The 25,660-nt window shown below is 33.2% G+C and overlaps 2 protein-coding genes across 6 annotated transcripts; one reads left to right on the top strand and one right to left on the bottom strand.

Annotated features, from left to right (window-relative positions):
* Positions 1-483: 483 nt before the first annotated feature.
* Golgin245 (golgin subfamily A member Golgin-245) lies at positions 484-6,634 on the bottom strand. The gene is made up of 8 exons (XM_077438920.1): positions 6,421-6,634; positions 5,645-5,717; positions 5,227-5,567; positions 4,957-5,148; positions 4,777-4,860; positions 4,566-4,701; positions 847-4,481; positions 484-774 (listed from the first exon to the last, which is right to left on the bottom strand). Exons 1-8 carry the CDS (start codon positions 6,502-6,504, stop codon positions 751-753), a joined length of 4,569 nt encoding a protein of 1,522 aa, XP_077295046.1. The 5' UTR covers positions 6,505-6,634; the 3' UTR covers positions 484-750.
* Positions 6,635-8,788: 2,154 nt separating this feature from the next.
* Positions 8,789-24,578, top strand: NaPi-III (Na[+]-dependent inorganic phosphate cotransporter type III). 5 transcript variants are annotated; one of them, XM_077437389.1, is made up of 9 exons: positions 8,789-8,888; positions 19,594-20,441; positions 21,448-21,690; positions 21,773-21,955; positions 22,036-22,200; positions 22,378-23,362; positions 23,436-23,621; positions 23,704-23,856; positions 23,926-24,578. In XM_077437389.1, the coding sequence occupies exons 2-9, from the start codon at positions 20,246-20,248 to the stop codon at positions 24,014-24,016; spliced, it is 2,202 nt and encodes a 733-aa protein (XP_077293515.1). In that variant the 5' UTR covers positions 8,789-8,888; positions 19,594-20,245; the 3' UTR covers positions 24,017-24,578. The 5 variants fall into 5 exon arrangements, with proteins under 5 accessions (XP_077293515.1, XP_077293516.1, XP_077293519.1 ...); XM_077437390.1 differs by having other exon boundaries at positions 8,819-9,102; XM_077437393.1 differs by lacking the exon at positions 8,789-8,888 and adding an exon at positions 9,362-9,413.
* The last annotated feature ends 1,082 nt before the right edge of the window (positions 24,579-25,660 follow it).

Genomic DNA, 25,660 nt, shown 5'->3' with positions numbered 1-25,660 from the left:
GTTTAAATTGTTTGAGTTACCTTTCACGTAGAGGTACTGTGGTCAAAATTGTGATCGTAAAAATTTGTATATTTTTTTATATTATATTATACTAATGTAAAAATGTTAACATGTAGCAATTAAACTAATAGAATATTAAATATGTATTAATATAATATATGTATGTATATCTAAATGTACAATAAAATTGATCTAAGTTATAATATAATAATTCCACTTATGTAATATATTTTATATTGGAAAAATTCAAGCCCTTCAGAATTAATACATACAAAAATTTTAGTACTTCATATTTCAATTTTCATATACATATGCTTAAAGAAAATCTAAACGAAGTACATAAGTACTATAAGATAAAACCATTTGTAATAAGGTCAAAATGATAATTTTGGTAAAAAAAATTAAGTGTTTATAATACTATACTACATATGTATGGTAATTCTAACAGACATTTTAACAAGAAAAATAAATAAAAATATTTTTGAATAATCATGAAAATTCAAAAAAAAATTAGAATGTTTAATATACATCATTTTTATCACAACACTAGACGCACAAATCTCTCATTTTAAAATTTTAAGATACATTTATAATAATAAATAATATTCAAATCAATAACAATACTTCTTTTAAATACCAATGGAATCATCATATGATTAATAAAAAAATGCACACAACTAATCATCAGGATAACAAAATTTTTAACGATCGCATTTTACGAAAGTAGTCTGAAATATGTGGCGAGGCCTGTCACAGTAAGCCCAACTGACCAAGCTGAAATTTTCAGGAAGGATTTTTAAAAATTGTAAAGTACATTAAATTTAAAAGCATTCAATGATAACTTACGACTCCTTGGCGTTCCTTCTCCCTTTCAAGAACAAGTTGGGTTTGTCTGTGATCAAATTTGACAACGGCAGCTAAGACTTTTGCCAACACCATATTATTATTTGTTGGACCGGTTAGATATTCATATAGAATATTTCTAAGATATTCCAACTCTGTGTTTTCTTCCATAGTCCTGATGTGACTGAGGGATACAAGCGCTTCGTCCAGACGCCTTTCTAATTTTTCATTAGACAGTTTCAATTTTTCATTTTTTTGTTCCAAAATCCTAGTGTTACTGTCGTTTGACCTGTTAATCAATTCTAAGTTTGCTAATTGACTTTCAAGTTCCATTTTGTCTCTAATGATATCTTCGTTGTTGTTGCGTAATTTTTTAAGTTCACTATTTACATTTGATTCGTTGACGTTACTGATCTGCTCATCTCGATCCATAGAAGATTTAACCTGATCTTCTAACTCTAGTTTTTCTTCGACCAGTATTGAATTTTGACGTTCGAGGTCTAAAATTCTATTGCTCAAATCTTCACTGGCTCTCAACTGCTCTAATAATTGCGTGTTCATATCTGTCAATTTATTGAGTTGTAATTCCAATGCAGCTTGATCTGGGGGTGAATTTGATCTAGTTTGCTCATCTCGTGGCACCGAAGATTCTGAACCTTTTTGATACTTGGCTTGAATCAATTCTTCGCTTGCGAGCAATTCTCGGATTTTATCATTAAGTTCACTGTTATCTTTTGAAACTTTTGTAAGTTGATTTTGAAGTCCTTCAATATCTGACAACATTTTATTGTTTTCGTCTTTCAAAGAATGCATTTTTTCTATAGTTTCGAGGTGTTCTGATTCAACCTGTTCCAAAACTCTGATTTTTACATTAAGGCGATCACTATCGATTTTTAAATCATCATATTTTTTAGTCAATTCATTTAATTCATTTGATTTAGATTCAAGAAGTTCATTTTTATTTTGTATTGATTGTAATTCTGATCTAAGTGCATCGATTTCCTCCGCACTGGAAGTTTCGAGTGCAGTTAATTTTGTTACAATTTCTTGATTTTTAGCATCTAAAGAAATTTTCTCTTCTTGCAGCTTCTGAAGTTCACTAGTTTTATCGGTGAAACTTTGTAACGTAATGGATAGTTTTTCTTTTTCCTTGTTTTGTTCTTCTAGCATTAATTTAACGTTAGCCTGTTCCTTTTCTGAATTTTGTAAATCATTCTTTAATTTTGTTATATTTTCGTTGAGGGTTTGTATTTTGTACTGTCTATCATTTGTTACTTTGGATAATTCAGTTTTAATTGATTCATGATCAGATAACAGCTGATTTTTTTCAGAATTTATTTGCTTTAAATGAGTATCCAATTGATTGATTCTCATATTCAAAAATTCTTTTTCTAACTTGGCTTCTTCAAACTGTGCTTTTACTGAATCAAACTCGTTAAGTTTCTGCTCCAAGACTGAAACTTTTTCCAACACAATCTCCTTTTCCTGTTTGAATTTTCCACATTTTTCTTGTAAAGTATTATTATCATCAAGAATATTAGAAAGTTTTAATTGCCAAACTTGATTGTTTTCAGAATATTCTTTTAGTTTACTGTCAGTTTCATTAACGTTCTCTTTCATTTCATTTAAGTTTTTAGTAAGTTCTTCTTTTTCATTGGTCAATTTATCAACCTCTGTCTTAAGTTTAGCGACACTTAAATTCAAAGCCTCGTTTTCTACCAATTTCTCTTGCAATATGGTATCATTTTCATGAACCTTATCATTATTATATTGTTCCATTTTTAGTATCTTTTTTTCAATATTTTCTTTTTCAGATAATATCTGTGTGTGAGAATCGCGTACTAATGTGAGTTCATTCTGTAAAAGGTTTATGTCATCTAGCATTTTATTTATTTTAGATTTAACATTTTCATTTTCTTCTTCAGCTGCAGAAAGTTTCTTTTCTAATTTTTCTTTAATTACAATAAGTTGATCAAATTCACTTTGTAAAGAATTTAATTTAACGTCAATAGCTTGCGCATGTTCATCAGAAATAATTTTTTCATCACTTATTTTTGCAAAATTGATTTTAACATCATTTAGTTCTTTATTAATTTCATTACATTCTGCAATTTTAGTTTCATGTCTGTCATGCAAATCTTTCAATTCCTCACGCAAAGTGTTATATTCAGTTAATTTATTTTCTATTTCAAGTGTAGATGTTTTGAGTAGATTTTGTAAATCTTCTACCTTTTTTTTTAGATTTGCCTCTTCGTTTGAGTCACTGTTTGATAACTTAGCACTAAGTTCATTTTCCAAATGATTGACTTTATTTTTAAATTCTTTGATTTCTGTGTCATACTTCAGTTTAAGTTGATCGAGTTCATTTTTAACTGACAAATTTACAGTATTCAATTCATCTCTGCTGGCCTGTATATTTTTCATTTCAGCATCCAAAGTCTGCAAATTACGTTGAAGTTCAATATTTTGAGTTGTCAGTTTTTCAATAGTGTCTGAAGCATTTTTTAAAGCATCATTTATTTTATTTACTTCGTTTTCCAATGATTCTTTGCTGGTCAAAACTTGATCAAAATCACTTTTCAATTTACAATGTTCATTCGTCAAAGATTCGTGTTCAGTTATGAGCCCACCATGGTCACTCGCAGTTTTCTTAATATCTATAACATCTTTTTCCAAATCTGATATAAGCCTATTTTTGGAAGCATTTTCGTCGGATAGCTGTTTATTTCTACTTTCCAAAAAGTTGTTTCTATCAATAATAGCTAATTTTTCATCAGCTTCTTGTTTCAATTGTAATTCAGTACATTTAAAGTTTTCAACGAGCCCCGCATATTTTGTTTCGAATTCTTGATTTTTGAGTCTTAGTTCTTTGAGTTTACCTTCCAAATTTGAGATATGATCCTTAGTTTCATCAAAGTTAACAAGTTGTTCTTTAAATCTGGATTTGTCATCTTCCAAGTCTTTCAGTTTATGTTTTAAATCTGTGATCACTATTTCACTTGCTTTTACGTCAGAATTAAGTTTCGACAATGTCTTATTCAACGATTTTATTTCGTTTTCTTTACTCTCTAGTTCTTTATGTATACTGAGTTTATTTTCAGCCAGTGATATGACATTTTCTTCTTCTCGATGATTGAGCATATCTATATTACCATTCAAATTAGAAATTTCCTCTTTCGCTGTAGTCAATTCGTTTTTAAGTACTGAAATGTCATTTTGTTTTATGGATTCGAAACTGTCTAATTCGCTTTGTAGTTTTTTGATTTGTTCTTTCGCTTCATCTAATTGTGAAGTGATATCAGTTAATTCAATTATTTTATTACCAAGTTGCTCATTTTCAGAACATTTCTTTTCTAATTGACCAGAAACGATTTGAATTTCTGTAGTAAGTTGGGAATTTTTTTCTTTGTGAGTTTTGATAGTGTCTTTACACTTAATTAATAATTGTTCTAATTTCTGTATTTTATTGTTCAGATTCTGAATTTCTGAAGCATGCTTATTTTGTATTTCTGTGAAATTATCTTTTGGACATTCCTCAATATTATTTGTATCAGTCGTAGACCTATTGTCATCAATGTTAATTAAATCGGCAACAACAGTTTTCTTTGAATCTGATTTTTCTTCAATTTTTATTGGATCTGAAAATAAACACCATAAAGAAATTACATACGTATGTAATGCACCAATTTTAAAATGATAATACCTAAAGGTCAATTTAATACCTTCAATTGTCGAATTACCACTGGGATCAGATACACTGGAACTGTAAGATTGTAGAAGTTTTATTTTAGTGTTTAACGATTCAATTTTCAAGTTACGCTCATCCAATTCCAAACGAAGGGCATTCTCCAAATGTGCCTGGCAGAAAATAAAGATAGAAAAGATAGGAAAAAAAATGCTTGAACACTAGATATGAGTTTTTTTTTAACTAACCTTGGCACTTTGTTCTAATTGACATTGTTCTCTAAGTTCTGATATTCGTCTTAGTGCCTTATCTTGTGTTTCGACTAGAACAGCCTGCAAACAATGCATATAATTGAAACGTATAATTCACCAGTAAAATAGTCGAATATAAATAATCAGAAATGGAGTTGTGTTTTAAAAATATATTACCCTAGCTTTGGCATTCTCTCTTTCGAGGCTTTTGTAATGTCTTGCTAAGTCTGTGTACCTTCCCCTGTATTTATTATATTTTTCATTAGTTCTTCTATAAGCTGCATATAAGTGTTCTTTACTCACACGTTCTAATTGGGCAGGAACAGTTACATTGTCTTCCATTTCGCTAGCAGATATATCCAAATCAGACTAAAATAAGAGGACATGTATGTAGTTAGAAGAAACATTCAGTTAATATGATACAGATATAAAGAAAATTACGATTACTTGTAAGTGAAACATTCCACCAGGCGATTCATAGCTAGGAAGTCTAAATGATACATCACTAGCAGTTGAACTATTGGACAATCGCCTCGTTCTGGTACCCCCCGGCAATGGTGGATACATTCCCAAATTGGGTGCAGATCCTCCATTATCGAAATTATCTACAGCTCCTTTAGTATTGTTGTAGTGGTTGCTAATCAACGGAGCAAGCGTATCGCCAGTCTCTTGTTTATCGTTGGACGAGTTGGAATGGAGGGGCGAAGGCGTGTGACTCAAAGAAACATCTTGAAAACCACCAGGCGTTAAATTATTCGTGTTGCGATATGGAGAATTTTGAGGAGTGTCTGAAACAGATTATATTGTAGTACTGACAGTATTTAAAATATTTACATTTATGTGGAAAATTTGTATATATACACACCGTCATCTGCAATGGTGAATAGATCATTATTTGAAATGTCTGATATGCTGCTTGAGGCTGATGTTACAGCTGCCTGTAATGTTTAGTTTGAATTATTATAAATTGATAATGATTGAACAAGTATTTGAGGTGTTTAGAGAATTAATAGGGTGAACGGAATTTATAAATGTGGTGAATGTTTTTACTTTATATAGCCAAATTGCAGGGTTTCTCGGGCGGGTGAAAGTTGGAAGAATGTAAAAAAAAATATATTTTTTAGAAAATACTATATGGGCCATTATCATTTCAAAAATCATCTATGATTTAAGTTATCATGAGCTATAATATAATCTGCTCCATAACTATAATATAATATAATTTAAGAGTATCATGAGCTAGTATAAATATTAGGTGGTTCTTAATTCAAAACTATAAATTTTAATGTTAAACAAACATTTTTACATAAAGGTGTGTAGTAATAAATACACACTGATTGTGAAGATTCTCAGATTTATTATTCACGTTTTGATTTTCAATAATTTGTTAATTTCGTAGAATAGCTAAGATTGGTAGAATAGAAAATTGGCTATTGGCTATCAGTCAGTCAAGTTGTCGAAAGGACTATTAAATTGAGGGCGTTCTGTCACTGAAGAGTTAGATATTAAATATCGAAGTACATTAAACTATATTTGGTAGATAATGATGATTGTGATGTATGGATATGTAGTCGACATTTATTTGTATGTTTATTAGTGATTATGGTGTGATATATGTATATGACGCGGGCAGCTAGCGACCTGAGCGGCTTGAGCAAACTGCTGCAGCCGCTGTGGCGATGACTTCACCTCCTCGGCAATCTTATCCTTAAGTTTGCGAAACATAGGGCTGTAGATCAGGGGCGGAGCCCCAGACACGTCACGACACTACACCGACAGCGAGCATTGCACCCGTCCACTCCGCAGACTCGCACTGACAGCCTGTCACTTGACAGTCATAACACCTTATTCGATCACCTTGCACTTTTTTTTCCACGTTGACTCCCTTTCATTTTCCATTTTTTATGTCACGTCCGTTATTTTTACACAATTTACAAATAAAATCAGTAATAAGTGGTAGTAATGATTATTCATAATAAAATTCAAGATACGAATGTGGAAAAGTTTTAGAAGACTAGCAGAATGACGTCACCGATAAATTTACAAACAAATATCTATACGTATAAATATATATTGAATAATGATGTCATTAATTAAAGTGACACTATTTTCATAGGGTAATTGGATTATTAGTCATATTGCGATGGTCACAAAGACAATTTTTGCTATGAAAACAGCGAATGCAGAATATTTGCCACTCTAGTTTTCGTTAGTATGATAGTTATGTTAGTATGATGGACTTTTCGTCTGCCAGATGTTCCGTTATAGAGATTTTAGTGAATTTTGGGGGAGCGCTTTGTGATCAATGATCACCGAACCATTCACAGCGCCAATATAACTGCATAAATTTTGAATGACATATTTTCAAGGGGTAATGCTAATTGTTTTGTCGTTGTGTTTATCCCACTTTTTTTTGTTTTATTTTTAACAATTTTATTTGAAAACTTTTACATAGAAGGGGATTTGGAATATCTATAAAAAATAACATAAAAATATTGGATTTGAAGATTTGTGGAGGTTTACACGTTTAGCTCGGCTTTACACGGGAAGGATGAATTAGACCGGCACCGCGCCTGCACCAGACTTTGTGTTGTATGGATGGGTACGCATCAGGCGGACCGGATGAATCCTAACCGGTGGATTCATCCAACCCGTCAGTAACATTGCATACCCACCCATACAACACAGCACTTAGTAATCGGCGCAGGCACGGTGCCCGTCTAATCCACCCTGCCCGACTAAAGCTGGGCTTAGTGTTAAAAAGTGGATGATAAAATTATACAAAAAGCAAAGATGAATATTTTTCCATAAAAGAAAATTAAGCAGTAAGTTTGTTCATAAAATTTTTGTTGATATTTTATGATGCCATACATTAAATTTCTACGCTTAGAGGTCTGTTCATACCTATCCAGCACTACCCGTATCCTGCAGGTGTCCTGCAAGTGCGGATAGTATTCTTTGGTACATTATATGGACGTATTCATACTCCATTCGCGCATGCGCATTTACGCATTCATGCGCGTCCATATAGAATGTACTAAAGAATACTGTCCGTACTTGGAGTATTCGGGTCGTGCTGGATAGGTATTCATCATAATCATCATCATTTACAGCCATTCGCCATCCACTGCTGGATGAAGGCCTCTCCAACACGCTTCCACTCGTCTCTGTTTTGCGCAACACTCATCCATATCATTCCGCACATTTTCCTAATTTCGTTCACCCATCTTCCTTGCGGTCTTCCTTTTACTCTTTTGCCTTCTCTCGGGTACCATTCAAGCACTTCTTTTGTCCATCTTTCGTCCATCCTCCTAGCTACGTGACCCGCCCATTGCCATTTCAATCTCTTCACTCTATCCACTATGTCCACTACCCTTGTCATATTTCTCACCCACGTGTTCCGCTTTCTGTCTTTCCTCGTTATGCCAAGCATACAGCGTTCCATACTTCTTTGAGTGCATTGGATTTTATTTAGCATCTTGGCGTTCAGTGTCCAAGTTTCACATCCATACGTCATCACTGGCAAAACGCATTGATCAAAGATCCTTTTCTTCAGGCAGAGTGGCGTTTTTGATTAACAGACCTTAAATCTTTACCCGTCAGACAAGAAAAGACATCAGCATTTTACACTTTGATTTTCAAATCATTTTTGTTGTAAAATATAAATTTTTGCTTTAGGGGTGAGTGAAAATTTACGGAAAAAAAATTTGGTGTAAAATTTGAAGGACGCGCCCTACACCATTATTAATTTGAATTCAATTGGGGCGATGGTTTTAAGTATTTTGAAATACATATTTCACAATTCTTGCATGACCAACGACTTTATTATAGTGACCCAATAAAGTCACAGGGTTGAAAATGTAAGTGACTTTATCACGGCCAGCGACTGTAACGTTCCTTTATCCAAATGAATTGATTAGAAACGTATCTTAAAGGGTTTGTCGCGTCGTCGATTCAAATTTTGCGCGAAGGGCGAACAACCCTTGGGCGAGCGGCCAGTGTTCTCTCCAGCTGGAAGTGGCAGTGGCGGCGGCGTGGCACAGCTGAGAGAGTGTGCGTAGCGGGCGGCCGTTGCTCGCATCTCCCCGCACTTTCAGCTCCACATTCAGGTGAGCTGAAGACACGCCGAGTCGACCGACAGCCGAGTCGAGTCGCCAGGCTATAGCGGGCCCCAGACGATAACCGTTCGCCCCTTCGACCCAGCGGACGCCCCGTCCGATCAATAATCGGCCAGTCGGCGGGCACGTGGATCGCCGCACGCCGTCTACGCCGCGTACAAATACATTCGAGTATCTGCATCGAGCCAGAAATAGCGCGCTACAGGTATTCGAGCCCTCAACGGTTGGCGCCAAAGTGCGTATGGCCGACGATTGCGTAATTGATGGTTGTCGTTTTGGCGCGAACGCCTTCGTTTCGAATCGCGTACGCTTCCGGCGCGCCAAACGCCAGTGTTGCCATTCGACCGTGTTGCTTATCGATCGCTATTCGCCGTATCGAGCGCGCTTCTGATTGATTTCGGGGCATGCGGTGTGTTGACGTTTGGCTGGGGACACGCGATGTCGATCGATACCATCTTGCATGCCCTTTTAGGTTAGGGTGACCACACGACACCTCGCACCAATACGCTGTCCCGTGTGCGTTTCATATTCTATTTATTTTTTTATCAATGTCGTCATGTTTAAATCTTGTAATAATTATCATATTATTATGTTTATCGGATGCGAGCGTTTTTTATTTGTAAATCGAGGTGTTTTCAATATATAAGAATTTAAGTTACTGGTCTTGAAAAGTATATATAAATTTACGGTTCGGTGATTATTCCGCAAAAAGCGATCTCGCGCAAGTCACTAAAATTTCGATCACGGAACATCTGGCATCGAAAAAATTCATCATGCGAAATATTGTACTAATGAGAACTCGAGTGCCAGCTATTCCATATTCGCGGATTTTTGTGGCAGCGATTGTCGTATGTATTAATTTATCGTACATACATTTAGTAATTAATAAATCATGTTTTGTAACATGTATCGGCCATGTTTTCATGAAAAATTTCCATTGAAAACCGATAGTGGGATTATTGAATAGAGTAATTTTTTTCTACCTGCATATTTGACTACATAATATGCAGTCAAATACGCAGGTAGAAGAAAGTTATAGTATAGCAATAAAGTTAGTGATTGGATTTTTGTCATATTTGGGCACTAGGCAGGTAGAAAAGTCGATTCGCACTAAACACGAATTATTAACGCAACTGCCTATACTTAGATGATGATGCTTTCAAAGTGAAACTTTGTAGGCATAATAGATCATTTAAAATTATTGACAAACTCGACAGTGCATCGAAAAGAGAACGTTGAATTTGAGGCAAATGGTACCCTCTTTAAATAAAATTAATCTTTTATGGCCTGCAATAGTGTGTTGTTTATATTTTGCGAAGTTTTCGTTTGATCGCACGTCTAAAATTAAAATTAAATGCAATAAAAATTTTCCGTGCGCGATTTCACAGCGTTGAGTCACCCCCTTTCGTGATTGAATTCGCGGGATTCTCGGTACTTCGTTATATTTCGTCACTCGGAGGAATTAAAGATTTTAAAATTGACGAGAATTCAATGTTACAATGTACACACGCGTTTATCAAACGTATACATATTTATTCAGCGGTCCTAGACATTTGTCGGTCACGGACATGTTTATTTATAACGGCCTTGTTTGACAATACTTCTCTGGGAAAATAATCAAACGCATCGTTGGGTAACGTCGTTTTGATTCAGGCAACTGTTCCCGAATATTAAATTATTATTGAATGCGTTAACCTTTCCACATTGTCGGTGAGAGGTGAAAGGTGGTCTTCAATTAATTTTACTGTCGTGATATTTGAAATGATATTTAGGGTGGCGGCACTGTGCAGAGGTTGTTAATTGGAGCTACATACATACATTGTTCGATTGCATTTGTAATTTATTTCATAATCATCCAATTACATGCATAAATGCTGTAAGACATAAAAGTACAGTTATAGGTATAATAAAAACCAATTTACCCCATGCTATTGAAATCTTATGCATGTGTGTATCTCCTTGAATATGTTTTTACTGATTCAAATTAACCATTTTTTTTAAACATATCTATATCAAAAAGTCAATTGTGTATTAATAACAATAGAGTCTTCAAATGAAAATTATGGCATAACATAATTTACGAAAATCGTACGTTGGAAACCATTTTACCCAATGAATTAATCAATAATCTAAAAATATGAAAACTTATTACTATTGAGTCATATTAAAGCTACGAATGGTTAGATTGACATATTTGCACGATATGCACATAACTTTTATCTTATCTATCTTATTTCTCTTTATGATTTTTTAAAAGCAGGAATTTTAGAACTAGACCAGGAGTGAGAAATTAATAAGTTTAATATTAATACATTTACCGGTTCTGATTTATTTATTTTATTATTATAATTAATACACAAAAAAATAATAAAGAATAAAATAACAATCATTCATCTAATTCAAATAGACTGATGTTAAATATATAATAATGATGAATAAATATATAATAATGAATAAATAACAATAACAAATTAAATTAATAATTATGATAAGAATAGCAGCAAATCAAAATGTATTATTTTGTTAACATTTTAATTAAATAAATTTTTAAAATTTAATATTTTTCGAAATGCTACAGTTTGACATTGTACAGTTGTTGGCCACTTATTAAATTAAGAATCTTCTGACTTTTGCGACTCCAATGCTACTTCTGTTCAATCAGTTGGTGCTGGTGTATCGTTTTAGTTCAATCGGCCAATAAATATTTATATACCGAACAATAACTGTACCGTTTCCTCTATATATGTATTTTATGAATTATTGGAATTAAAAATATTTTAGGCATTAAAAAGGAAAGAGAGTAATATAAAGCAATAATTAACTCGTTTTTAAAGCCGAAATACATATACATCTTAATATATAATTTCGAAAGAGACTTTGTATGTAAGTATTTTTGGTTGGGAGCTTCGAAAATAAAACAAAGTTTATATGACGACAATTCAATATAATATGGTTGAATATTATATTTTTTTCGATTCAAATAAATTTAATAAAAAAAAAATGAATATTTACTATTAGATTCGCCATGTTTACGCTGTTTATATTATAAATACTGAGCGAAGCCGGGTAAAACAACTAGTAGATATACATAAAAAGGAATATTTTTAAATATGACGTCAGTGCTGCCGCTTTATAAATGTTTTAATCGCGCGCACGACAATCGTAGCCACAAAAATCGCGAATACGGAATGTCTGGCACTCGAGTTCTCGTTAGCACAATATTTCGCGTGGTGTCTATGGATTGATGGAGTTTTTGGGTGCCAGATGTTACGATCGCTTTTTGAATAATCACCGAACCGTTTTTAATACCCAATAGTTAAGAGGGCTGGACACCAGCGCCTTGTCCATACAAACGTATTACACTTCTCCCTTCCTCAATTATGGCACTAGAGAAATTAATTTTTAATATGCTATGGACATCCACCATTGGGATGCATCTATCGTGTTATTTTTTTGATTAGTTATTTTTTATATGAGCTAGGAGCCGCCAAACATCTATAAAATCGCCTCTTTTTTACACCCACGAAAAGAGTCCAGCGTGCTTATTTAACGGTCGATTTAAAAAAAAATACGCGCATAGTTGCACAGAAAATATCTTTCTCATACCGATGATGATTTTTTTTTTAAATTGGTCCAGTTTCGGAGGAGAAAATAGAATACGAAACCTCGATTTTGTCGATTTAAAATACGTTTTATCTGGTCGAAGCGCAACTGTCGCATTCTCTCAATATATATTGATATATATTGTCGCATTCACTCAATATATGTATATATCGAAGAAAGGAACGGCAACAAAAATGAGGTTTCGGGTGTACAGCCCTCTTAATGACCATGCTCAATTTTTTACTTTGACGTGTTTAAATTGTGTTTCAATACCAAAAATGCAATAAAATCAGTGTGAAATCAAGTTTCGTGTGCCAACGGTTGATGATTTTGGCGCCAATGGGTCGCTGAGTTCACATTGAACGTACTGGCGCCCATTTCTGTCCAATAAAGCAAAAAAGGCGCTCGTCGCGACAGTCTCCTCTGCCTTTACAACCCCCTTGATATCCGTTAAAAACCCTCCACAAAGAGTGAGTGAATTACAAATACATATTTATTTCATTTTTATTGCATATACGCACGTACAAACTCCGCTCGCGGTTATGTCGTAAAATGAGTGAATTTTTTACAACGGTAATTTTCGCCTTCTCTCGTAGCAGCTACATACATACATACATAGATGGGTTTTCATTTTCCGCTGTCTGTTCAGTCTGCTGAAAATTCTTTTAGTACTTTTTTTGATTCTACCGACCTTTTAGATGTATGCATGCACCTTTACCCTATGTATGTACATAGGTATTGAAGGTTAATCGAGCTGTCGTGTAAAATAGCAATTTCGTATTTTTGTTTGTCTATTTCCGTGTTGAAGTTGCGTACATTAAACTGGATTGGATTCTGATTTTGCACTTCCGTGCCAGTTTTGACAGATCTATTTTTGTACGGAATTATTTCATCATGGTCATGTTGCAAAATGATCATATACTGAATAATACATACATATATATTTAGATCATTTCATTTCGATTGATAACGCGGCAGCTAGTCACATTTCAATATATCAACATGAAAAATATAAATTTTAGATTTCAAACAGTAGACCCAATGGAAAACTTGCGTCTTATCGAGATAACGTTAAATTACAAAAAGTCATATGTGTCTACAAACAAACAATATACACATCTTGAAAATAAGTGAAACTAAGATATATCTTGTAATAAAAAACAGATACAAATTAGAATATTTTCATTCAAAAAATTTTTACTATTAAAAAAAAGGAATATGCGAACAGTTACCTATTGTAGTTTAAATAAGTGGATTATGATTAGTTTTGAATGATTAAAAAGAATTTAAATTCACCATTTTGCGTGATTTCGATGGTATTTTGATTATAAAAGTTCAAAATGTATGTATTTCCAATAACGGCTGATTGTATTAGCCATTCAACTGAAACTTAATTTATTTACAGAAAACATCACATTTCATAGGTGTTGGATCTCCATACATTTAATATATAAGGAGATTTGCAAATGGCGCTTTTTTATTCGTGTTTATTATTCGCAATGCGTTGAGGGCTTTAAAAATCCCTTCGAACATTTCATTATGCTCGTAACATTGATGTATGTATAATACATTGGTGTATTATACATCAATGGCTCGTAATAACAATGTAATTTTACCTTTGTACGCATTTTTCGGTTTTTTGCCTTCAATAGTACCTGTCATAGACCGGTCGGTTTATTTATTATGGTTACTGTTGAGTTCTTTGAAATTTTCTCGACCATCGAAAGATATGATGCATTCCTATATTCGAAGATAGACATTTTGGCATCTGAACGAAGCAGTCTGCTAGAGTTGTTATAAATTGATTTTCTATCATTAGTTGTGTTCATAACATTTCTAATAAATAATACAGTTTGACGTTTATAATGATCACGTGGCAGCTTCATGCAAAGTGTTTCAGTGTTTATAGCGTATATAGACTCGGTTAATTATTACATTTAATGGTGTACGACCCCTTTTGGATATTTTCAGCGTTCATCAAAATCATTTTATTGCGGTTAATGTTTAAATTTGGAACATGCGACCAAGACGTCTTTGATTTTTTTCTCGATTTGTCGTCAGCGTCAGTTTGTACTTTTGGAAAATTTGCTTGGAACACTTCCATCTGAGACCTTGCCCCGATTTTCCCAACACGATAAAAGAAGACCTCTGCGAAAAGGAAATTAGGTTAAAAAAATCAACATCTTATTTTTTTATAGCACCAATCGATTAAAGCACTTCAGAGCTTCGACATCGGCAAAATTCAAGTTGAAAATTTATGTTTGAGTTTACGACAATGAAAGTTTATAAATTGTGTTTGTATAGGAATAGAAATTTTGACCCTTCGTTTCGATACTCCAGCAGTTGATAACTAGGAGCGTTTTCAGGTATCCAGGTCATGCGTAGATACACTTGGCCCACATACATATAATATGTATCTGTATGCCTATTTATGTATATTATTTTTTGTTGATAAGATCTTCTGATAAGGCTGCGCTCGTTACAAAAACGTAAACAAATTTCCCAGATCAGAAGCTTATGTGTGGACGGTAGTTAACCAAGAATAAACATCACGGGATTTTAGTGCAAATATGTTTGTACACTGTATGAAGCTGTATTTGCAAAAACACGTTATAAAACCGATATATTTTCGTACTCAAGTGAATCGCAATACGCTCAAAAGTTAAATCATAATTTTAGGGTCACGTGTAGGTAGGTACGCCATTTCGCTTTTCGCACGTGTCGGAAAAATCCGTTAACCCTCCGAGTGCCGGGGTCAATCGGTCTATTTTAGTGGGTAGCGTGCGTTTTGCACGTAACGACCGCGTAATTGATCTCAATTAAGATCGTCTTTCATCTTTTAGTCTGTATCGTATTTATTACACCGACTAATAGTAATAAAATGTCGATGGAAGAGAATGTTTTTTTTTATGTGGAGAAGGAGGCCTATGTATCGATCATCGTAAAGTATGCCGACTTGTATACGAAAACCATTCGCCATTTGACTCCCCCTACCATCTCGGATCGATTTCTTAAATGAAGCACTTTGTCTAATTCAGAGTTTGTTAGCTGATGATATTGATCACGTATACACGTGGTAAACATGTGTATTAGAAAAGGTGCAACTTTGTCTCATCATTAGAGACACGTATTTTAGGCATCTATTTTTGTCAATTTTAGCATTTTCATTTTGTATTTTAGCGTTTTAGGGCATTAAAAATGTTCAATTTATGCGTCTATTTAGCATCAATTCAATTTTAAATAAACAATTTCGATGAATTTTAATAAAATTTATATACATCCAATTTAAAGACAACACAACAATTAAAAAATAATAGAAAAATTCAAAAATGTTTTTTAATTAAAATTACAAAGAAAAAAACATGTACATATGTATATTAAAAAACAAAGACAAAAAACACGAATTTAAAAATACCAAGACAAAAAATATGAATATAAAAATATAATACAAATTAAAATTTATTAAAACTCAACATATTTCTACAGATTATTTTTTGAGATTTATTTTGTATTTACTAAAATACCTTTCAGCATCCACACTATTGACGGGACACCAAATAGATTTTAGAGCTGCACAACCAAACTCTTCATATTTAATTTTTGTTGCCATCAATAATAGCAATATATCCGGCGTGGATTCACTTTTTATATTCTCTATTAATTGTCTAAAAAAGTGCAGATATCCTTCCAAACATTGAGTTTCTGTTAATACATTAAACAATGGCAGGTTTCTAAACTGTTACTATTAGATTTCGTACCTGCCACAGATGGATTATTTAGTCTTGAATGCGATTCTAGTTTTAAGACACCTTTTTGAGCAGTCTTTTGGATACACAGCTCCAACCAGTGGCGGACTGGCCATACAAGCGAACATACCCGATGGCATGTGGGCCCCACTATCTGTTAGAAAATATGGGCCCTCAGTAAAATTAAATAACTTTTTAACTATTTCACGTGTGTAAAAATTTATAGGACTTTGGGACCTAAAGTTTGGGTATTTCAACAAAATAAATTTCTTACGATATACACAAACAACTAATACCTGCTTTAACAGCCCAAGGATCTGTTAGCTTTTTTTATTAGTCTCGAAATGTAAGTTTCAACATTTGCGTGGGCCCTTTTGTCGGGCCCATTTCCAACCTCAATATTATGTATATACTAATACCTATGTAACAACTACCTATTGAAATAAAAATGGGAATAAACGAATTTCCGTGAATAATATAAACTGAATTGCTTAAAACAATTTCCATAGGAAGATTCATCATCAACCAGCGATTTAAATTTACTTCATACTTTCAAAATAACATTTGATTATGCTTCGACGATATAGTAAGATTTAAATACACAATTTTAAACAGTTTCCGAATATAAAATCTATTCCTAATCTAGACACATCCAGTCTCTGAGCATTTAGCGCCATTTATTGAAAAATTATTTAATTAATTTTTCTATTGGTGTTTTATATTGTTTATATGTAGATAGGTAGGTAGTTTGTACCTTTTTTTCATATTAAACAATTAAATATATTTAAAAGGTATTTGATAAAAATACCACCGCGTGCAGATCAAACACAGGACCGACACATTTCTTTTCATTTTTTATTATTTAATAACTTAATATGCCATAACCATAGAAGTAGAATGCATAGAATGGTCATTGTTAACATTAGTATCGTCTAAAAGCGAGCCATTGAAGAGAGAGACGGAAAGTCAGAAGAGAGACATGAGAGAGAAAGACGAAGTTTAGCAAACAATGAGCAAACAGTGAACAAACTCTGCCGCGCAGAATATTTGTAGCAACATTTTTGGAGGCTGAGAGCGATTCTATGCATTCTACTTCTATGGCCATAACTAGAGGTAGGATAGCCAAGGGGTCGCTCATTGTTCCATTGTTGTAAATCCTTTGTAAAAAAGGTTCGGCAAACCTTTAACAATGCATTTACAACATTTGAAAAATACGCGGCACCTTCTGGGTCCGGGCTTTAGCCATAAGCCATGCGATGATATTTCATCGGACACAACACTAGTATACACTACATATACAATGGGAGATTTTATCACACGTGTCTGTAGTTGAGATTGATTTGTATTTTTTTTTCAGATTTATAACATGTTGACATTTTTACAATCATTGCATTTGTTGGTTTTCTTTAATTGCTATTAATAATAATGAAGTACCACGAGAGTTAACCCCAGTCGAATGTTGTTGACTGTTTATGTTGGCAATTGAATACATGCTGAAATTATACTATGGTGTTTTGGTTATGTCCGGTGTGTATTTATTTGCTATGTGGAGCATTTGTCATAGAAAATGCGCATATTGTCACCAAGGTTGCCAGGGGAGTGGTTCTGCTTTTGAATCTCTCGCCCAGATCACATAATGGTTCTTTTGTGCCCATTGTGCACCTACTGGGATGGTGGGCTACCGGCAATACTTATACCTACATACCTTTAGTTTTTTTTTCTCTCTGTATAACAATTTTTTGTACTGTACACCTTTTGAATTCGTCAACCGTTCATTTGGTTAGTTGTAATTTGTTCACGGCGGCGTGTGATGGTGGAAGGGACTGTGATCTCCTTCAACATATCAGTTGCAAAAGAGAGTAAGACGCTTTCCATTAAAAATCCGTTGGTTGCTTTTACTTTATCTAATCGTTATTTGATTTCCGTTGGAAGAGTCTTTTATCTGTGGTCATGTGGACAAGATGTTTTTAATGCTGCAATCACGCCATCCGATTTGCTGGAACGATTCGGTAAATTGTGATGTTTGAATATTACGGTAATTTATATAGTATCGAATTTAGTGCTATGTCACAACATTACTCAGAATCTTATTTGGTTATGATTCCATTCTTATAATGGCTGGCACACACCATCAAGTCTACCGTCAAGTTTGTATGATACGATAGATCGGATAAAGTATGCTTGAAGGTGTGTGACTATCAATTTGCATGAAAAGTGAAAATTGAATACACTTCATCCAATATGCGTCCACCTTACGGCACAAACTCCGAGTTGATGAATACTCGAAAAATTAACTCGTACCAAATCATTGATTAGGAATCGGGGTAGATGGTTTACGGGACAAGTACGCGTATATGATATATTTTATTTATTTTTATTTTATTACAATCAATCAATGTACACTCGTATAGTATATGTGAGATTCGTGGGAGTAGCTGACGAAATCATCTACCCCCACTCCTAATCTTAATGCTTTGGTACGAGTTCATTTTTCGAGTCTTCATCATTTATGCCGTAAGGGCCACCGATCCAAAATGTATGTATGTTGTATCATCCAAACTTGACGATGGACTTGATCATCAAGTCTTGATGGTGTGTGGCCGACATTAGAACGAAATGCAATGAAATACAAGATAAGTGCACCAAAAACAGTGTGTTAAATAGGGGTTTGGTGCAAACGATCGACAAACGCCAGATAGACTGAACCACAGATTAGCTGGATGGCAGCTTTAAACGCAATTCTCGACTTCACGAATGATAGATTGCACATCAGATGACGAGTAACCTTTCGATGTGCACAGATGCAATTATTAAAATGGTAATTATTAAAATTGAGTTGGATATTTCTGGCCAGTTTAATAAGGCAAAATTCGGAACTAAAGTATCAGAAGCACAGAACGTATACAGAGTAGATATATCGGGACTTCGGGTAGATTTCGCTTAGTGTAAGTGCGAGCAGTGCGCACGCATAACGTACAAGTGTCGTTAATCTGTGGTTCAGTCTATCTGGTGCTTTTCGATCGTTTGCACCGCATCGGTTGAATAGTACACATGTTATAGTATTGGCTTGCTTAAAAAATTATTCGTGTTGCTTTTTTAGTTCACATTCTGAAATTAATTTTTATTAAACAAATTAAGAAGTTGACAACCCAACATACTCATATCAAACAAATTTGAATAATAATTGAATCGTGACCAATAAAATAAATTTTGATATGAAATATAATATGTAGAAGGAAAAAAAATATGAGAAAATATAATTTGTATCGATAGAATTAAATGCTGCGTTTCATTTTCACCTGTTTTGGTTTTTTGAATGCTAACTATGCTTTTTTTTTTGTTTTCAGAAATGGCTTATTTATGGCGGTTTCATCGGTGTCACGTTTCCACCCTTTCAACGAGGAGTACAGTTACTATCTGACAACCAAGTTAAGGATCGAAATAATTCGATTTCACCAGCTTAACTTCGTTAGAGTCGACCCTTTCCACTGCCGCAGTCATCGCCTATAATAATTAATCATTCATTCGTTTGAATCTCCGGTGAATTCGGCATCAATATGGTTCAAACGCAAAGGCATTTCCGTGAAGAGACCAACAATTACGATGTTTCCAGTTAATCTCAAATTTTAACAGTCATTCTTATTTGTTAACCAGCTATACTTTGTCTTATAATATACATATACATAATTTATTCTGTGTTCAACCATTTCAAGTACAGACATTTTGCATACTTTTCATACTGTCCATTTCGGAACGAATCATTTTTCAACTGAAATTTATTAAATAATTTAATAATCAAAATATTTTTCTACTTTTTAAAGAAGTGTGATTTTTTTTCAACGTATAAATATTTAAATAAACATTTGACCACAGCAGTCTAGATTTTGCATTGATGGAAAAATTTATGCATCAGCAATGATTACACTAAATAATCAAAATCTTGTGATTTGAGTCTTCACCGTTTATTTTCAACCGATCGAGTGGTCTAAGGATACGACAATGTTGGAACCGTACGCTGATTCTGTACTGTGGATAGTAGTCGTCGGATTTATAATAGCATTTATATTGGCATTTGGTATCGGAGCGAATGATGTGGCAAATTCTTTCGGAACCAGCGTTGGAGCCAAGGTTCTTACCGTACGACAAGCATGCTACCTGGCAACCGTCTTTGAAATCGCTGGAGCTATCTTAATAGGTAACATATAATTCTTAAATAGGCATAAGTGTTCTAATAGTGTTTGTTTACCTTGACATGTTTTTCAGATGAAAAATGAATATATGTTGTATGTATGTATATGTACATACATACAACACATTCACACGAACATAAAATGCATATCTACAAAGTTGTGTATACATATTTGATCTGCAACATTGTTATTATTTTATGCAATGTCAACCTTGTGTTTCTTTATATTATATTACTTCACTGAAATTTGATTAATATATTTCTCTCAATATTATACACTCAAAAATACATTGTATATTACCAAAAATTTAATTGTTTTTTGAGGCCAATTTTATTTATATTTCGTTTAAGTTCATAATTCAATAAAATAATAAAAATCGTACTATACGATTTGTTATAAAAGTGTATATTAATTAAATTAGGGGACGAACAAGGTTACTTATTTATATAATATACATATATGATTTAACATATTGTATATCTAATATATGTATACCTATATGAAATCAAAATTTGGACTAGTCCTAAAATAATTTCTTCTAGTAAGGATTAATGATAACTGTACAAATCTTTCTTATTATATGAAATGGTATTATGATTTATAGAATTTTGTACATTCTATTTCTCATAATGTAAGAATTTTTCAACTTCAATCCATGGAATGTATAACAATCAAGCCATATTTGATATGCCATAAAAAGATGAATTTTTTTTTGTCAATTTATAGTTTTCAATTCAAAGCTATGAAATTTGGTATACTATTTCATAGTATCTACTCTAATTAAGAGGTTCTAAATTGAAACAGGGTAGTTCTAAATTGAATCTTGCTACTCCTAAATTGAAAACTGTAAATTTGTATAATGTATAAAAAAACGAACATTTATTTGTAGTGTTAATTTTATTTTAAATTATGCAATATTTGAGTTCGTAGTACTTTAATTACAAAAAAAGTCTATTTTTTAAATAACTGCATTTTCTGTCAAGTAATGATTTGTAAACATTTAAATTTTAGGATATAAGGTGTCGGATACAATGCGTAAAGGAATACTAGATGTGAGCGTTTATGAAGATCATGAACGTGAGCTGATGTTGGGTTCCTTGTCCAGTTTGATAGCCAGCGCTGCATGGATGATGATCGCTACGTTCTTGAAATTGCCCATATCTGGCACACATAGCATTGTAGGTGCCACAGTCGGTTTCAGTTTAGTTGCCCGTGGTTTAGATGGAATGAGATGGTCGATTTTGGCCACCGTTGGTAATTATGAAGATATTATAATTTGGTACAAGAATTGAAATAATCTATTTGAATGGTTGATTAATTGAATTAAAATTTTCAGTTGCTTCATGGTTTGTGTCTCCGTTGATGAGCGGCTTAGTTTCTGTTGTGATATTTATGATTATTAGACGTGGCATCCTCCACACCGAACATCCATTGCTTAATGGCTATAAAGCTTTACCACTATTTTACGGAGTCACTGTTCTAGTCAATGTTTTCAGTATAGTTCACGATGGTCCTAAATGTAAATACTAAGCGTTTATAATGAATTGATGTATTTTAATTTTGATTTGTATGTATGTAAATGTGTTTTATAATTTCTAGTACTTTATATGGATCGTATTCCAATGTGGGGAGCACTAGTATGCGGTCTTGGAGCTGGTTTCATAGCTGCTTTTCTAGCATGGTTGTTACTTGTTCCTCACGGCTCCCACAATAAGAACCCACCCGATGTTTCAACCATTCGTCCAAATTTCACTCTCGGATCTGGTATGTTTTGTATTATTTTGAAGCAATATTTTGTATGATAGAATTGTAGATACTCTGCAACCTGGTAGAACATGTGTGACTATCCTGAGTGTTGGTTAAACTCACATACATGTTCGCAGAGTTCGCTACTTTCTCTCCAACCGTTATCAAATTCTTAATTAATTTACATTGTTTTAGATATGTCTCCCATTAAATCGCCTGAACATCCGATAGAAGAAAATGATGAAGAAGATCCGATACAGAAGAAAAATAACATTCCCAATGAATGGCACACACCGCTTAGTACAGTATCAGAGTCGACGGAAATCTTTAATCAACCGTCAAACGAAAACGACAATCAAAAGAGTAGAATGCACAATGAGCAGCAATCTATGAATGGACGATCGATGCCCGAATCTTTTACAGGAATGAACATTAATAAAAACAAAGCTATGCTGGCATCTATTGAAGATTGTAATAGTGTTTTGTCGACCAGCGTAAGTCCACCCAAAGGTGGACACTTGCGCAAAGAGTTTACCGACTACAACGTCAACTCTTTGAACAATGTAGATTTAACAGTTACAAGCTTAAGATACATAGACGACACTGTAAGCTTTTCTAAAAGTGTCGATTCCAATCCGTGCGAGTTGGCCAACAGTTACGATTCGAACAGAAGCAGCTACTTGAGAAACTTTGGCGACGGCATACACGAAAACCATTACAAGATGGAACCACCTAGCCATTTGAAGCAGTTGTTTCAAGCGCCCAAAACTAAAAGTGATACTGAAGGTGGTGTGCCCGAGTGCAAGGTGACCATAGCGCTGCAGCCGTCCCATGAAATAAATGGCAACAAACCGCACAAGGATCATCGGTTGTTAGGGCACAGAATGTCGACCGGCAGTATCGCCATCGCCAAGTCTATAGCCAAATTGCAGAGCGTTCAGAGCGGTGTGAGCTTAGTGGATCTCAATCCCTCATTGACACCAAATTCGAGCGCTGTCCCTCTCATAATGGAAGGTAAAATGAAGAAGAAGACCATGGGCGAGAAGGAGGCAAGGCGGCAGAGAATCGGCATTCACGGTGCTGAAGAGGAGAGGAAGAGTGGTATCGGTCATTTGTTTTCATTCCTTCAAGTATTAACGGCAACGTTCGGTAGCTTCGCACATGGTGGAAATGATGTTAGGTATGCTATTTAATGATTATACAAAATTTCTACATATGTACATTAACTTGAAAAAGTGATTATATTCTTTTAGTAATGCGATTGGTCCTGTTGTCGGTCTTTGGTTGTTATATAAAGATGGATCTGCCCAACAGTCATCTGAGACTCCATTGCTCATATTGTTGTATGGTGGTGTTGGAATATCTTTTGGGTTGTGGCTGTGGGGTCGTCGGGTTATTCAAACTGTGGGTGAAGATCTTACCGAAATAACCCCATCGACGTATGTTTTTATTACATTACAATTTATGTACAATTTTAGAAGTGAAAAAAAAGTAACATCTATTGAATTTGGTTTGTTTTAGCGGGTTCACTATTGAAATAGGAGCTGCACTTACGGTGCTCCTTGCGTCTAAAATCGGCATACCAATTTCAACTACTCATTGTAAAGTCGGCTCGGTTGTGTTTGTTGGGTATTCAAAAGGAAAGTCGGATGGAGTGGATTGGAAAATATTTAGGTGATTATTACTTTGTCGAAATGTTTGGAATATTTTGATATTTTATTAATATTTAATTATTTTTTTTAGGAACATAATATTTGCTTGGGTGGTAACTGTTCCCATCGCGGCTTTAATTTCAGCATTCTGCATGTTCATTTTCAAAAAGTTAGCATTGTAGATGAGATGTCACATGCTGTTATAATTTTGGTTACTTTTTTACAAATCACTTTGTAAATTTTTCATTGATTTCATTGTATGATTGTCAATTATAATAATGTGTTGAAGAAAATTATTTAAAAATGCATTTGCTCATACAATAGTGTAGTTTTCATTGTAATCGAATAGTTGGCACGTATTGATTATTTTTTAATAGAATATGCTGTTAAATTGATTGAAAATGTTATGGAAAGATACATATATATATTTTTAATAAATTCAATATTATCAATTTAAAATAAATATGGAGGAAGTTATGAAATTGACGAATTATAAGTGATATTGTACAACGGCCAGATTGCGTCGATACAGAGGTGTATTTTATTCTGATCTATAAAATTGTTAGATAATAAAAGTATTTGTGATGCTCAATATTATTTTGTGCATAAATATTTTTAGTGAAATGTGAAAAAGTAGCTTGACTTTTTTTCTCAATACGCCTGGTTTTTGAATAAACCTGTATTTTCTTTTGTTTTAATTTATGAATGTACTCAACTTAAAAAATATACATTATTTTAAAATTGATCATGTGTTGTTATTTCATTTTTTATATTATGTATGAGTATAATGAAAACTAATGTGGTATTTATTGGCAATATCTGCAATAAATACTAAAAAATATATTAAGGTTCAGTGAGAATTTGCATTAAATTTTTACAAACTATGCTTTTGCAATTTATGTCGAATCTGATATGTATGAGCTAGGGGTAATTTTTTATGTAACTAAATTCTTTGAGATTTCAAGGGTTTTCCAAATCCAAAAAGGGTAAGAAATTACTTTTTGATACAGTGAAATGATGATACTTCCGAGATGAAATGGGTGATAGTCATGTACTTACCATTATGACGAGAATTAATAATAATATAATAATATCTCCTTGGTTAAGCGCTTGAAAGAAAAACACCAAATCTTGTTTGACAAGGTTATTGTATAAGTTACATAATTTAACAAATGATTGTACATACGATCTGTTTCATGGGATATAATATTGTGGGAGTGTTTGGTATGAAACAGACCAGAATATTGATTGCAATAATTCATTATTTTGGTTAAAAAACAAATGGTAAAACTTTTTCATATTTATTTAACCGTTTTTTCTCAAGTTATTCCATAATATTATCTACAATCTTCCTTGCTTATGATTTCAATAATTACATTTTTTTATCATATGACGTTATTTTTCATTTCGTCCTAAAATCTGTTTTACAAAGGGAAAAATTTCAACATATTAAATTTCCCATATAAATAGTGTAATTACAAACTCATTCTAACAATATTAATAATAATAACAATGATAATGAAAAAACAAAATTGAAAATTTTCAAAGTGGCTGATGTTGGCTATAAATATATCTTGCTTATTTGACAAGTATCACATATACTTCATTATTATTGAATAAAATTTATATAGTTTGGTGTAATATTTTGATGAATTCACAAATAAAAGTATACACATACATAATAATGCATTAAATTGATCACAATATTCACAACATAATATGTAAAAAATAAATAAAACGCTATTTCTGTATTGTTAATGTCTTGTGAGTAAAAATAGAATTTTCAATATTAATAAAAAAAAATTGTGCACATTTATATTGCAATT

The sequence above is a fragment of the Arctopsyche grandis genome, chromosome 9 (assembly GCF_051622035.1).
Source record: "Arctopsyche grandis isolate Sample6627 chromosome 9, ASM5162203v2, whole genome shotgun sequence".
In the NCBI taxonomy this organism is placed as follows: domain Eukaryota; kingdom Metazoa; phylum Arthropoda; class Insecta; order Trichoptera; family Hydropsychidae; genus Arctopsyche; species Arctopsyche grandis.
This window is presented reverse-complemented; position numbering and strand designations above follow the sequence as displayed.